This window comes from Enhydra lutris, unplaced genomic scaffold, assembly GCF_002288905.1.
Source record: "Enhydra lutris kenyoni isolate GAN:26980312 unplaced genomic scaffold, ASM228890v2 scaffoldscaffold77, whole genome shotgun sequence".
Taxonomy (NCBI): domain Eukaryota; kingdom Metazoa; phylum Chordata; class Mammalia; order Carnivora; family Mustelidae; genus Enhydra; species Enhydra lutris.
This window is the reverse complement of record NW_019154161.1, coordinates 4,645,019-4,657,957: the sequence shown is the minus strand read 5'-3', so window position 1 is coordinate 4,657,957 and position 12,939 is coordinate 4,645,019. Positions and strand designations below refer to the sequence as shown.

Below are 12,939 nucleotides of genomic sequence, written 5' to 3'. Positions count from 1 at the left end.
CGGAGCGATGGCGCAGTCGGCCAATCCGCGCGGGCCTCGGTGACGTCGAAGAGGGGCGGAGCCTGGTGGGGGCCGGGGGCGGAAGGGGAGGGCGGGCCCGGCACCTCCGAGTCGGGGGCGTCACCAGCCCCGCCCGGGTCCGGGTGTCTGGGGTACGAGATGCCCGGCAGGTATCCGGGACTGATTCCTTCCCCCAACACACCCAGGTCTGGAAAGTTAACTATTCCCTGAGCTGGAGAGGAGGGGCGAGCCACCAGTCGCGGGGCCCGGGCTGAGGAGGCGCCTGGCCCTTTAAGGAAGGGGGCCGTCTAGGCTAGCCTGGTCTGCATCCGGCGCCCACCGCAGGGGAAAAGGTGGGAAACCGGTGTCAGGTCCAGCCCGCTCTGGGACCTCTGGGTTCGGCCTGTCTCTTCTCAGAGCGTCGTCCTCCCCACTCCCCTACCCCGCGCAGGGGAGGCGGTGCTGTAGGTGCTGTGATGTAGCCCATTACACGGGTGAGAAGACAGAGACCTCCGGATGGGCGGGAAGGACCTTGCCTCCCGTCTCTGGCAGCCTTGACGAGGTGCACGAAGGCAACTGAAGGGGCCGGGGCTGGGTTATCTGCGCAGGGCCGCTCAGGCACAGGGCCGGTGGGGCAGGGGTTTCCTTCAGTGAGCTCCCCACTCTGCCCCAGCCCTCAGAAGAGTGAAGAGCCACAGACCTGGGGGGCGGGGGGAAGCTGAAAGGGTCCCCAGGGAGGACAGCACACCCATCCCACCTTCTAGATAATTGGTTGTTCTGGTGTGTGTGGGGGGGCAGTGTGCACGTGTCTTGACTGTGGCTTTAGGTAGGTGGCTTCCCCTCCCTGATCCGGTTTCTTAGATGGGACAGTAACAGGATTGTGCCCAGACGGTCTTTGGGGATTAATGAGATGGTGGCACAGGGCTTAAGTTCAGTAGGCGGTGGCCACCACTGAACCCTTTAGAGATAAAGGGGTGGGCACCTCAAGCTCTCAAGTATTTAGGAGGCCGTTCATTCAGTCATCCAGCCAGCCAGCACTGAATGCCGACCTACTACTATGCGAAGTGCTAGGCTTGGGCTAAAACAGCTCTTCTAGCACGTTCAGGAGCACCTCAGGCTGGATTTCTCCTCCCAGCTAATAATAAGAGAGCGGCTGCCGTTTAGTTTACATTCAGGAAACTGAACCCCCTAGGGACAAAATGACTTGTCCAAGATCACCACGAGAGCTGCTGCCAGCCCACCCCCTTCACTGAGGGGTCAAGGCCTGGCTTTGAGCTTCAAAAGCATTCTGGCAGAGACAGGCCACCTGCCCACCTGGGTTCCCTGCTGGTTGGGGACGGGGGCCTAGAGAGGAACCCCCCCTTCCCGCTAAAGGGCTGCTGGGGGCAGCTGAGGTCGGTACAGTAGTGACTCTGCCACCACATCCGGGGGCTGGCGGGGGCTGGGGAAGGAAGTCTGAGGCTGGAGTGAAAACCCAAACCACCACCTGGGGAAGCTGCTCAGAAGGATGAGGGGGGAGTGGGGCCACGTGGAGCTTGTAGCTAGGATCCTGTCAGTGTTCACCTGATGGCCATCTGGCCACCTGCGTCCTCTTTCAAGTGTTCCCCGGGGCCCTGAGAGGAGCCAGGTCCTATTCTGGGCCCAGGGGCACAGCCCCTGGCAACCCAGAGGGTGGGCATTAGCATCGGGCCCGTCGTACAGAGGATGCTGAGGCCCCGAGATGTGCAGAGGGGGCCCCACAGGACTGGCTACGGATTCTGATGACCCGCTGGGGGCCCTGAGTGGCGCCTCCCCATCTTGTCTTCTGTAACTTGTGCTCCGGATCCTCACTTCCTGAGGTCATTGTGAGGATCCAGTGAAGCAGCGTGTGAGGAACTGAGCACGGGCTCCGGCTCCTGCTAGTGCGGAACTGACCTGGCGAAGGGCAGGCGCTCATCAGGGCACCGGCAGCCAGGGACTGGGCACCTCCATCGCCTGCGCCCTTGCAGCCGCTCCCCGGAGGGTGGAGGCATTCTGGGGGGCGGGTCTCGGGGTCTGCAGTCCCCACTCCATATGAGATGAGGCTCCATGGAAGCCCAGGCCCACATGGGGAGGGAAGGGAAGGTGGGGTGTTAAGTACTGGGGGCTAGCCTTTGGGTCTCCTACCACCCATCATACACGGGGTGCGGGTGGGGGGAAGGGGAAGGCCTTGATCTGTCACCTCACATCTGCTTGTCAGGGCTCTGTCCCCAGGCTGCTTCTGAGGCCCCTGGGGAGGGAGGACTTAGGAACAGAAAGGAGGGGCACGGGAGATTCGGTCCTGTGCCCCATTTCCGGGCCTCCACCCACACCCCGCCCAAACTCTGGGCCCCTCTCTTCCCGCCCCCCTACCCTACCACAAAACCCCGGCCCACCATATCCCCTCCGTGAGCTCCACCCAGCCCAGGCAGAGCTCCAGACTCATCTCCCAAAGTCCCGACCCCCTCAGTCCCCTTGACAGTCAGCGCCACCACCCATCTTACTCCAAAGGGTTTATTGAGACGACTCTCACATCCAAGTCCAGGGCATGGGGGATGAGGGCTTATAAACAGGTACCTGGAAGGGGGCCCGAGGACCCAGGGTGGAACCCAAAAAAGAGAGTGAAATAAATAGAGGAAGAGAGTGGAGGGCCAGGAGAGGAGACACAGACTATCACACAGTGATAACGACATGGGGGTAGGGGGCAGGGCTCCATTAACATCCCATTTATTTATACAGATATACAGGGAGTTGTGGGGGACCCAGGGGGCCCCCTCCAGCCTCCATGCCCCAAGGAGGGGCAAGAGAAGGCCATCTGTCCCCATGGGTTACCCCATAGGGGCTGGGGGGCTGCCCCTGGAAGAGTGCTGGGAGCAGTGGGGGAGGTAGGGGTAGGCGCCTCCCCCGAGGGCATCACCTATTCCCCAGGCAGTTACTGGCCCTGGAGGCGCTGGGTAGTGTCTGGAAAGCTGTGTTGAGGGAACTGGAGGGGAGGGTGGGAGACTGGGCGTGCTTCTGGGGTGGGCCAGGCCGGGTACTCCCCCTGAGGACAGCCCAGGGTCCAGCCAGCTCCATGGCTTCCCAGGGGACCCAGAGTAGTGGCGCTTGGGGCTCCTTCAAGCACAGCTCCCACTCATGTGGGAAGATGGAGAAGGGGGTTCGGGGGTTCAAAGAGAGAACCTGGCACCTTCTGGCATCTTGGAAAAGCTGATCCCCCAGGACACCCAGCCCTGGCTGTGCTGCACCGGAGACGGCAGCTCTGATACCAGGACTGGGCGTCAGGGCACAGAGAGGAAACTCCCTGAGGCCATCCTGGAGGGGGATTCCTGAAGGAGGCTGCTCCCCAGGCTGGATGCTTGGGGAAGGACAGGCCGTGGGGGACGGCCTCCTGGGGAAAGGGCCGTTAGCACCACCAGGTTCCCAGGCAGGCAGGAAGAGGCTGGGCCTCTAGGGAGGCTGGGAGTCACCTGAGGTAGAGAGAAGGAAGGCAGGCTGGAGCGGGATGCCCCAGGTACCAGAGCTCAGGCCGCCTTGGCTACCCCCCATGATGCCCAGAGGCTGCTACCTCGATGATTCGCACAAGGTGCCTCAGCCACCACCCTGGGACACAGCACCCTCTAGAAGGGCCAAGCGAAGGGATACGTGTGAGGTCCCGCTTAGGGTGAGGAGGCCGGGGGTTTCTACCCTCCCAGGCCGAGCCTCCCTCCTGTCCGGCCCCTCACCTCAGCGCCACCTGCCCGGCCCCCTCCCCAGCCATTGCGGCGGCCAGGGTGGGGCCAGGCGGGCATCACACGAAGACCTTGGCCAGGGCGTCGGCGCCGGCACTGGCGATGAGGGCCTTGCTGGGGTGGCAGGCGACAGCGTGGATGGCCTCCTCGTGCTTCTTGCGGTGGGCCGTGATCTCCTGCACGCACGTTTTGTTGTCCAGGCTCCACAGGCGCAGGGAACAGTCGTGGCCTGCGCAGGTGTGGGAGCAGAAAGGGCTGTCCCCCGGCACGTACCCCAGCTCCTCTGACCCTCAGCCTCTGGACTGGCAGCCTCTTCTCCAGCCATCTTTGGAGGCCCAGCCCGCCGCCCGCCCGCCCGGCTGCCGAGTATTCACGGGGCGCCTGTGTACTCAGCCCTGGGGGGCACAGTGAACGTCCTAGGCCAACCAGGCCAAGCTCCCCACCCTGGGGCTGCCGACATGCCAGTGTGGCAGGAAGGAAACGAGACAGCAGAACGAATCCTGCAGGGGATCAGCAGCACTGTGGGCCCTGGTCAGTGTGAGGACAGAATGGCCAAGGGGGTATCGGGAGGAAGAGTCTGGGAGACAGCAGGGTGGGCCAAGGAAAGGTTCTGAGGACTGGCGAGAGGTGGGTACGGCTGGAGCAGCCCAACTAGGAGCACTGGGCCGGTGGGGGTGGGGGGGGGGGGGGTGGTCAGAGAGTGGGGAGCAGACAGGACTGGGCCTTGATGCACGAGCTATCTACGGACACGGCCTGACTCAGGCGTTAGAAAGATTGGGCCGGCTGTGGCAGAAGCTGACTCTATTTGTCACTCACAGCGGGTCCCTGGGCCTTGTCCCAAAGCTTCTCCTTCCCGGACTCGATCTCACTGACCACCCCCTCTACCATCAACTGCTACTATCACAGGACGGATGGAGAACAGGCCGCAATGGGTCCCCATCCCGTGTGCTCACTCGTCACCTCCCACAGGCTCTGATGGCGGGGACCAGAGGCGAGTGGCAGGAGGCCCCTTGCCCATGGTTTCCCTGATGAGCCGTGCACAACCTTCAGCTCCCTGGGCAGCTACGGCCCCTTCTCCATCTGCCCATGCGCCACCCCATCCTTCCGGGGCCCCGGCCGCACAGGACCCGGGCCTCTGCACGCGCATCCACACACAGCACGTGCTCCCGAATGCTAAGGACCCCGTGAGGACCAAGACCCAGACCCCAACTTCACTCCTGCACCCAAGCCACTACGCTGTGACCAAAGTCTGTCCCTTCTGTGAGCCTGTTTCCACATCCACACAGTAGGCATGACACCCCCACCCGAGAGGGTTACCTGCGTGAACCGAGACGCAGGCAAATGCCTCCAGGAGGCTCTGCGCGCAGAATACTTTGCCGAAAAGGCCCCCTGCCCCCGCTCCCCCACCTCAGGGAACCCTGGAGCACCGCCCGTGACCAGTGCCCAAGTCTCCTCCTCTTCCGCTCCCACACACCCTTGCTCCTTAGGAGCCCCGAGGGTCCCGACTTACTTCCCGACATCAGGAACACGCCGTTGGGGTCCACGGCGAGGCAGGTGACCGCGTCCAGGTGGGCAACCATGGAGTGCACAGATTTCCCTGGGGAGGGAGGGTGGGTGGCACGTTACTTTTCCTCGCCGCCTTGCCTGGGAAGGCAGAGGCCCAGCTTGGATGCCGAGAGCCTGCCACGTGGGCAGTCCCCCCAGGAGCATGAGGGAGCAGGGGTTCAGGAAGGCGGGGCCTCACCTGTCCTGCTGTCGAGGAAGCGGATGCCTCTGTCATCGTGGGCGGTGATGGTGAGGGGCTGGTTCGGGTGGCTCACCACCTGGTTGATCTGGGTTGGGCCTAGAAGGCAAGGAGGGAAGAACATGGGGGATATCAGGGAGACCAGGACAAAGACAAGAGGAGAACCACGGTCCACAGCCCTGCCCCCCGCCCGGCGCTCTCCTGCTTGGGACCATAGTGCTTCATCTGTAAGACGGGAACCACGCCCTGCCAGGGATGGCACAGGACAGGGAACAGCCACCCACACAGGCCATCCACTCCTCCAAGACGCCTGACAGGTAAGTCCCTGATGATCTCTCTTCCCTTGGCCTTCCTGAGAGCCCCGTGCTGGCCACAGTGGTGGCAGCTGGGCTTTTCTCCTTCCCACCCAGATCCCCCGAGGCAGGTATGGAAACTGTCCTCTGCTCACTGGATGTCAGGTCACCAAAGCCACAGGAGGGACTGAGGCCTTGGAGGCACTCAGATACCAGCCCTGGGCACTTGGGGCCCTCTTACCACTGCTCCCCCGGGATTCCAGCGAGAGGAGGGCACTGCCAGCCTCCAGGTCATACAAGACGGTGTCGCCGGAGCGGAAGGATGCCACAATGTGGGCAGGCTCGGTGCTGGTGAAGGCCACTGAGGTGGGGATCCCATGATCTGAGGACAGAGAGAAGGGAAGGCTGCTTAACAGACCTGGTCCTGCCCTGGGGTTGCAGGATAGGACTTGGGAAGCCTGCGCCCTCATGCTCTTGTTGGGGCCTCCGACTCTACAAGGCTCCTCCATGAGGTGTTGGCGTCCCTCCAGGCCTGTTCCCGCCACTCACCGCTGGCTGTGAGGAAGGTACAGAGGCAGGCTGGGCTGCTGCTGGGATCCCAGATACGGATGGTGCCGTCGGCAGAGCAGGAGGCCAGGCGCTGGGAGGCGGGACTGAAGGCTAGGCCCCATACAGCGTCCCCATGGCCCTCCAGGACATGGCTCAGCACGCTTGGGTCTAGTCGCACCGAAGGGAGGAAACAAGCCATGTCAGGGCCGCCAGCCCCAACCTAACCAGCTCTAGAGCACAGAGAACCAGGCGGCTGGGCCGGGCCCCCCCCATTCACCCAGCTTTGTCCCCAGCTTCCTCATGGCCTTGAGCTGTCACCACAGGAACCTGCCCAGCTAGCTGCTCACACTCTGACCACTGGCGGTTCTGAAAAAATCTCAGGGCTCCAAAGGCAACCCAGAATGGAAGCTCAGAGGGCAGGGATGCTCCGTTTGTTGCCAACCCCACAGGACCCACAAAATAGGTGCTTGGCACATGATTCTTAGTTAAGGGGAGAAGGGACAATGGTAGCTCTGCGGTCCCCAGGCCCTTTGCAGTCTGGGCCCTCTGAGTTGGCCCGGCCATGCTCCTTGCAGCCCTCCCCAACCCCCCTAACCTCCCCCCTCCGGTTCGGCCCCAGGCACAAGCCCTGCCTCCCTGGTCACTCAAGTCCACACGGGCCCGCTCTGTTCAGGCCCCGCCGACCCCCAGTGTGGGGCAGCTTGCCTGGCCCAGAGCGCAGACTCCCTGGGACTGACCCCTGACCTTTCACAGGGTGGGGACCGTTCTTGAGGAAAACAGCGTAAGATCCTCAAGGGGAGACACAGACCTTTAAACTCCACCTGACAAAATGCCAGACAGCCATCCGTGTCATCAAAAGAGTTACCGAAAGAACCATCACCAGGGACGGAACACTGAACAGAAGCGAGTGTGGTCACTTCTGCACTTAGCTGTCAAAGGTGTACCAAGGATGGAGCAGACTCCCTACAGCCCCGCCCAACTAACTTCCCCTCTCCCTGCTCGACTTCTCGCTGCCACCTCCCTGCGCTCAGCCCCCAGAAGGCACCGCCAGAGCCCGCCGCGCATGGGCTGGGTAGCTCACCCCCCAGATCCCCTGGGAGGCAGTCCCCCCAGGCCATCTCTTTCCTGCCTCAGCCTGTCCGACCCCCATCACGAGCTGAACACTCTGCTCCATGCTCCCCTGGGTTGGGGGTGCACGGTCAGGCACAGGGGGATGCAGGGGGAATGCAGGGGCTCCCATGGACACAGTGAGCAGGTGGGTGGAGGGAGCGGTCCTCACCGTAGCCATCGTAGGGGTCCATGTTGAGGTCTGGAATCTTCCAGCTGTGGATGCGGGCGTCCGCCCCCCCACTGTAGCAGCACTCACTGTTGCTGCCCATGGCCACTGCCAACACGGGGCCCCTGCAGGATGCACAGGTGGTGGAGGGGCGATGAAACAATCTCACCCCTCCCCAGGACCTTCAAGCCCTATGCCAGATTTTTCAAGGATGGCCAAAAGGAATTCAGCATCTGGGGCTTTGGTTGTCCTCCCCCCAGGCCTGCCTTCCCCCATCTCCTCACGCCCGTTTCCAACTCCAAAGGCTTGGCTGAGAACCAGCTACGGGGCACCTCGGTCTGCAGAGCACCGGGAGCAATGGGGTGCGTGTGCAGAGGGGCCCCCTGGGGTAGCAGTGGGCAGGCCAGGGGCCAGACTCCCTTCAGGGGCACTGCCCTACCTGTGAGCCCGGAAGGCGTGGATAGGTTCCACATCGAGCGCAGCGTTCCTGGGGGAGGAAGCCCAACGTCACCAAGAGCCCCTCCTCACCCTGAACCCAGATCCCCCTCCCAGCCCACGGTTGCGCCCTCACTTCTTGGCTGTAACAGCCTTCTGCAGGTTCCACAGCTTGAGCGTGCCGTCCTCGGAGGCGGTGAGCAAGGCAGACTGGCTGTGGTGGAAAGCCAGGGAGCGCACGCCATCGTAGTGTGAGCGGAGAGTGAATTTGGGGTTCCACGTCTTCTTAAAGGCATCTTTGCTGTCAGAGAGCTGGGGCGGGGGGGAGCTGCCTCAGTGTCCCCGCATTCCCGCGGACACTGACTGGCATCCAGGATGTCAAATCACCCAGACCGCCGTGGAGCACCCCCAACTAGCCTCCAGCCCCGGGCTCCCCGCCTGCAGCCCCCCTCGCTCACTGAGTCCTACAGTGTGCGGGCACGAGCTGCCTTCGGGGCAGACAGTCAGTTCAGAGGGGGCTCGGGGAAGACTGTCAGATCGCCCCACAGTGCCCGGGACTGTGAACTCTGAGCAGCGCCAGGAATTAAAAACAGACTGGAAAGAGGTGCCCAAGCAGCCTGGCTGGCTCTGCGGCCGTAAGTGAGGCTTTCCTGAGAAGATACCAAAGGAGCAGGCCTTAACCAGATCAGGCGAGTTGACTGAGGAAGGACACCGCGTGTGCCGAGCCCCCGCAGCTGCCGGAGCGGGTCTGGAGCCTGAGAGGAGGCCCGGGTTACAGAGCGCAGGGCAGAGAGTGGCAGGAGCTGAGGCCAGAGCGGCATTTGGGAACCTGCATCTCACCCCGAGGGAAACAGGGAGCCCTAGGAGGGTTTAGAGCAGGGAAAAGACACGGACCAGGGAAGATGTGGGTGGCTGCAGGGAGGCTAAGGGGTCAAGAAAAGCCTCTCAGGGAAAGAGAAGGTCACGCAGAGCACATGCTGGGGAGTGGAAATGGGGACAGGTCCACACAGTGGGAGGAGACTGCGGAGCAGTCAGTGACCTGCGGGGGAGGGGTGCGTGTGTGTGCCAGAGACGCTGCCCAGGCCCTGGTGGACAATAGTGGCACTCTCTGGGGGGATCCCAGGGGCAACCAACTGGCAAAGATGACGAGCAGACTGTCAGGAGAGACTCGGTGTCCTGCCCCAGCATGGGGTCCACACCTGACCAACCCCTTCAGGTGGACTCCACCCCCCACGGTCCCCACTTCTGCCATCACCCCTGAGCCTCTGTTGCTGTGCAGGTATGCTCTCACGGGCACACCCCTGCTCAAAGCCTCCACCCTGGAAGCCCGCCTCCCGGGCATCCAACAGCCGTGCCCCAACCTTGCTGGGGTCACCAAGCACTCAAGATCCGGCTAAGGGCTGTGGCAGCTGGTCTGCCACGGGAAAACGCACATGTGCACCTGACTCACAGACTCCCGGATGGCCAGAAGGCCCTCTGCGGGTGCTGGGCTCCGAACACTTGGCCCTGACACCTCCTTCCACCCCGGCCCTTCTGCCCACCGGCCCCGCTCGCGCCTGCTCTTGCGGTTTCTGGCTGCACAAGTCAGCTCAGTGCCCACCCCCCACACAGACCATCTTCCCTGCGCTGTGCCGCCCCACGGCCCCCTTCCTCAGATGCTACCCCCTCGCCCTGCACTGAGCCCGTGGGGGGCCTGGACGCGAGACGCACATAAGCCGGGGTGGAAGGGTGCAGTGCCTGCAGGAGCCGGGCACCAGGTCCCGCACCTCAGGAACCCCCTCAAGCCCTGCGCCCCCAGCCATGTCCGCAGCCCCTGGTAAACCAGGGCGAGCTGCTGAATGGCCTCACAGCATCCTCCCACGAGGGAGCCGAGCGCAGGCAGGGCACCCCAAGAACTTACATCACAGCTGAGGTCGTTGTCGTTGGTAACGGTGAGATCTGCCAAGTCCCCCAGGCTCACCTCCCCGCCCCCGATAGTGTCCATGATGAAAACGTCTGAGGAGAAGCCAAAGGAACCTGGTAGGGGTAGGGGAGGGAGGGGGCAGAGAGGGGCAGGGAGAGAGAGAGAAAGACAGAGAGAGGCAGAAAGGGAGATAAGCAAGGAGTCAGAAAAAGAGACAGGGAGAGAACAAGATCAAGAATCACAGCTGGAAAGAAAGAGACAGGGAGAGACAGACGGACAGACAGGGCAGGACAGACGAGAAGAGGGAGACAGACAGACAGACGAACTTTTGCGACAGGGAGGCTGCAGACTAGAGGCCAGGCTCTGACCCTGAGGCCACAGCAGCTCTGGGCTTAACTCTGCAGCCCCCCCTCTGCCGTGGGCCCCAGGGGACCGGGCTCTGGGGAGGGGCCTCTTACCTTCGTGTGGCCGGGGCTGGGGTGTGCCAGGAGGGGGACCAGTCACTTTAGGGGGCAGCCCGTCCACATCCCGAAGGTCGGCCAAAATGCCCTGGAGTTTGACCCGCCGGCTTTCTGGGGGAACAAAAGCACAGGGCTGGAGTTGCCCACCAGCCCACCCAGCCACCAGCCTCCCCTCCTGCAAATGTGGGGCAGCCAGGAAGGGCTAGTCCCACAGAGGGCTCAAGGTGGGAGTGGGGGATGGGCAGAGACAGACTGAGCTGGAGCGGTTGTCAGTCCCAGCCTGGCAGGAGCCTCAAGTCCCTAGCCATCCTACGTGACCACTGAGGGCCTCGCAGCTCAGAGTCACAGGGCGGGAGGAAGGTGCGGCCCTGCCCTGTCTGCCTCTCCCCACCGGGTCCTCATCCTCTTCCTCCCTGCAGGCCACCAAGGGCTAGCCACTCTCAGGGAGGGCTGGAGGCCCCACTCCAGGAAGAGCTGGGCTGCTGCACCCCTGCAGGGATTTTCCAGGGAAGGGGTGAGGGCCTGGCCACCACGGTATGGGCCTCCTGCTCTCCTGGGCCACCCTCCTCTCAGGAAGCGTATCCGTCCGGTGGAGACTCCGGGGCAGGAAGCAGCTGCCGGGGGCTGCGTGCGCCCCTACCTCGCCCGGTGAGGGAGGCTGGCCAGGAAACCCGCCGCTTACCCAGCTCGTGGTGGGTCCCCTCTCCAGTGCACCGTCGAGGGTCAGGGGAGCCCTCCCCCTCCTCTCCTGAGCCCAAGAAATCGAACTCATTGATGGCGTCTTCAGAGTCATCCTCCTCATCCTCGTCCTCCATCTCGGGCACCAGGGCCTTGGAGGGCAGCTGCGCGCGGAAAAAGCCAGACCGGTCAGGAGGCTCTGACCGGGAGCCTGAGCCCGCCGGGTTTCCAGGGCAGAGAAGCCAGGGCGCCCGGCCTTGGCTTCGCCCTGCTCAGAAGCGTCCTGCACCAGGGGCGGCCCCGCTTCCCTTCTCCCAGCGCCCTTTCCCCCCCAGCAGGGCCCCCCTCAGTACACTCGGGCCGCCGTGCTCCCCCTGCTGGGAGCCTTCAGAGGCGGCTCCTTACCAGCCCCAGGGCACTGCCAGCCCCCCAACCCCCCAGCAGGGCAGCCACCTCTGCCTCCACGTGTGACCCCCTGCCAGGACCCTCCTCCTGGCTTCTGCCTGCTCTTCCCGCTCCCCTCCCTGCCGCCACCCCCAACCCTCAGCACCCGCACTTCTCAGGGAAAATGAGTCGATAGAGCACGTGTGTGCACAGAGGCGCCCTATTCAAGCGGCAGCGTCTAGACACCGGGGCGAACGGCGGCGCCAGCCTCTGTGTTATTTGGCGCACCAGGCAGGCGTCCCCCGTTACTGGAGCACCCTGCGAACAGCGACCCTTACTGCACGTGTCACGAGCAGAGAGGCCGAGCAGGGAGGCCCCTGGCCTCAGGTCCCTGGTCCGAGCCGGCCCGGACCCACACACGCTAAGGCAGCTGTGGACCGCGAGCCCACCAAGGGTTCTCCGAGTCCTCCTCAGAACACCCTCGGCTCAAGCTCTGTTTTCTCACGTGACCAGCGTGCTGCTTCTGGAACGGAAGCAGACAGCACGGCTCCCCCACCCTGAGAAGCAGGCCGCTGGGCCGGTGAGCGCCAGAGGCCCTCCCTGCCAGGCTGAACCCATCCTCCCGTGTGCCTCTATGCGTGCTGGGACCCCCGCTCAGACTTGGGGTCTGGGGGCGGCATGGCACCCGCACTTCCCCGCATGGATGCCTTCCACGCACAGCCTTCCACAGTGACGTGTTCTGCCTGATGTCACCACATCGTACACAAAGTGCCACCCAGGAGCTGTGTGCTCGGAACCTGAGGCTGCAGAAAATGGCTTAAGGGAAGCCCAGAATTCTCACGAATAGTTTCGAATGCTGACTTCGCTTCAAGCGTTGGCTTACGAACATACCCCGTCCCTGCCCTGGCGCTCTGTCCACCCCCGCCTCAAACGCTGCCTCTTCGGGGGAAGCTTGTCCCTCCTCAGCGCTCCCTGACCGAGGCCCAGGCACCCCCAGGACCAGCCACACTCAGACCACAAGCTCCTCGGGGGTGCGGCTCACCCTCCCACAGGCTCAGCAGTCCAAGCCGGGACTGGAGTCAAAACCGCTCAGGCATCCAGAGGCCAGCCTCTGTGGGAGGACAGGAGGGACAGGACACAGTGACCTGCCCTTCCTTCCCCGTGGAAGAGCCGGGGTCCAGGTTCAGCCAGCATGCCCGGGGAGGCAATGGGGGCGTCGGGCTCAAGAGGAGCACGGCGGCGTAACAGGCGTCCTCCCAGGTCCACGAGACAGGGTTCCCGAGTAACCCTGTTCTGCCCGCTGTGCTCGGCTCGGCTCACACTGCCATCACTGAGCACTCGGTGCGGCCAGCCCCAGCGTAGCCAAGGGTTTTCTGGGCATGAGTTAATGTTAATTAAATCCTCAACAACCCAGAGGCAAGGATTCCGAAACTGCAGCTAAGACAGAATCACGTGCCCAAAGGGACATAGCCAGGCCAAGGGCCACTCTCA

General features: G+C 63.4%; 1 protein-coding gene across 3 annotated transcripts in view; it reads right to left on the bottom strand.

Moving 5' to 3' along the window:
- Positions 1-2,495: 2,495 nt before the first annotated feature.
- Positions 2,496-12,939, bottom strand: part of LOC111160606 (striatin 4) — a 25,494-nt gene continuing 15,050 nt past the window's right edge. For 2 of the 3 annotated variants that reach the window (XM_022523807.1, XM_022523809.1), the window contains 12 exons: positions 11,069-11,228; positions 10,384-10,497; positions 9,923-10,038; positions 8,159-8,334; positions 8,027-8,074; positions 7,591-7,712; positions 6,312-6,479; positions 6,004-6,144; positions 5,470-5,568; positions 5,236-5,322; positions 3,720-3,954; positions 2,496-3,464 (listed from right to left, as the gene is read on the bottom strand). In XM_022523807.1, the coding sequence (XP_022379515.1) occupies positions 3,785-3,954; positions 5,236-5,322; positions 5,470-5,568; positions 6,004-6,144; positions 6,312-6,479; positions 7,591-7,712; positions 8,027-8,074; positions 8,159-8,334; positions 9,923-10,038; positions 10,384-10,497; positions 11,069-11,228 (1,401 nt within the window). In that variant the 3' untranslated portion in view covers positions 2,496-3,464; positions 3,720-3,784. The remainder of the gene's footprint in view (positions 3,465-3,719; positions 3,955-5,235; positions 5,323-5,469; positions 5,569-6,003; positions 6,145-6,311; positions 6,480-7,590; positions 7,713-8,026; positions 8,075-8,158; positions 8,335-9,922; positions 10,039-10,383; positions 10,498-11,068; positions 11,229-12,939) is intronic. The other variant, XM_022523808.1, reaches the window with a different exon arrangement.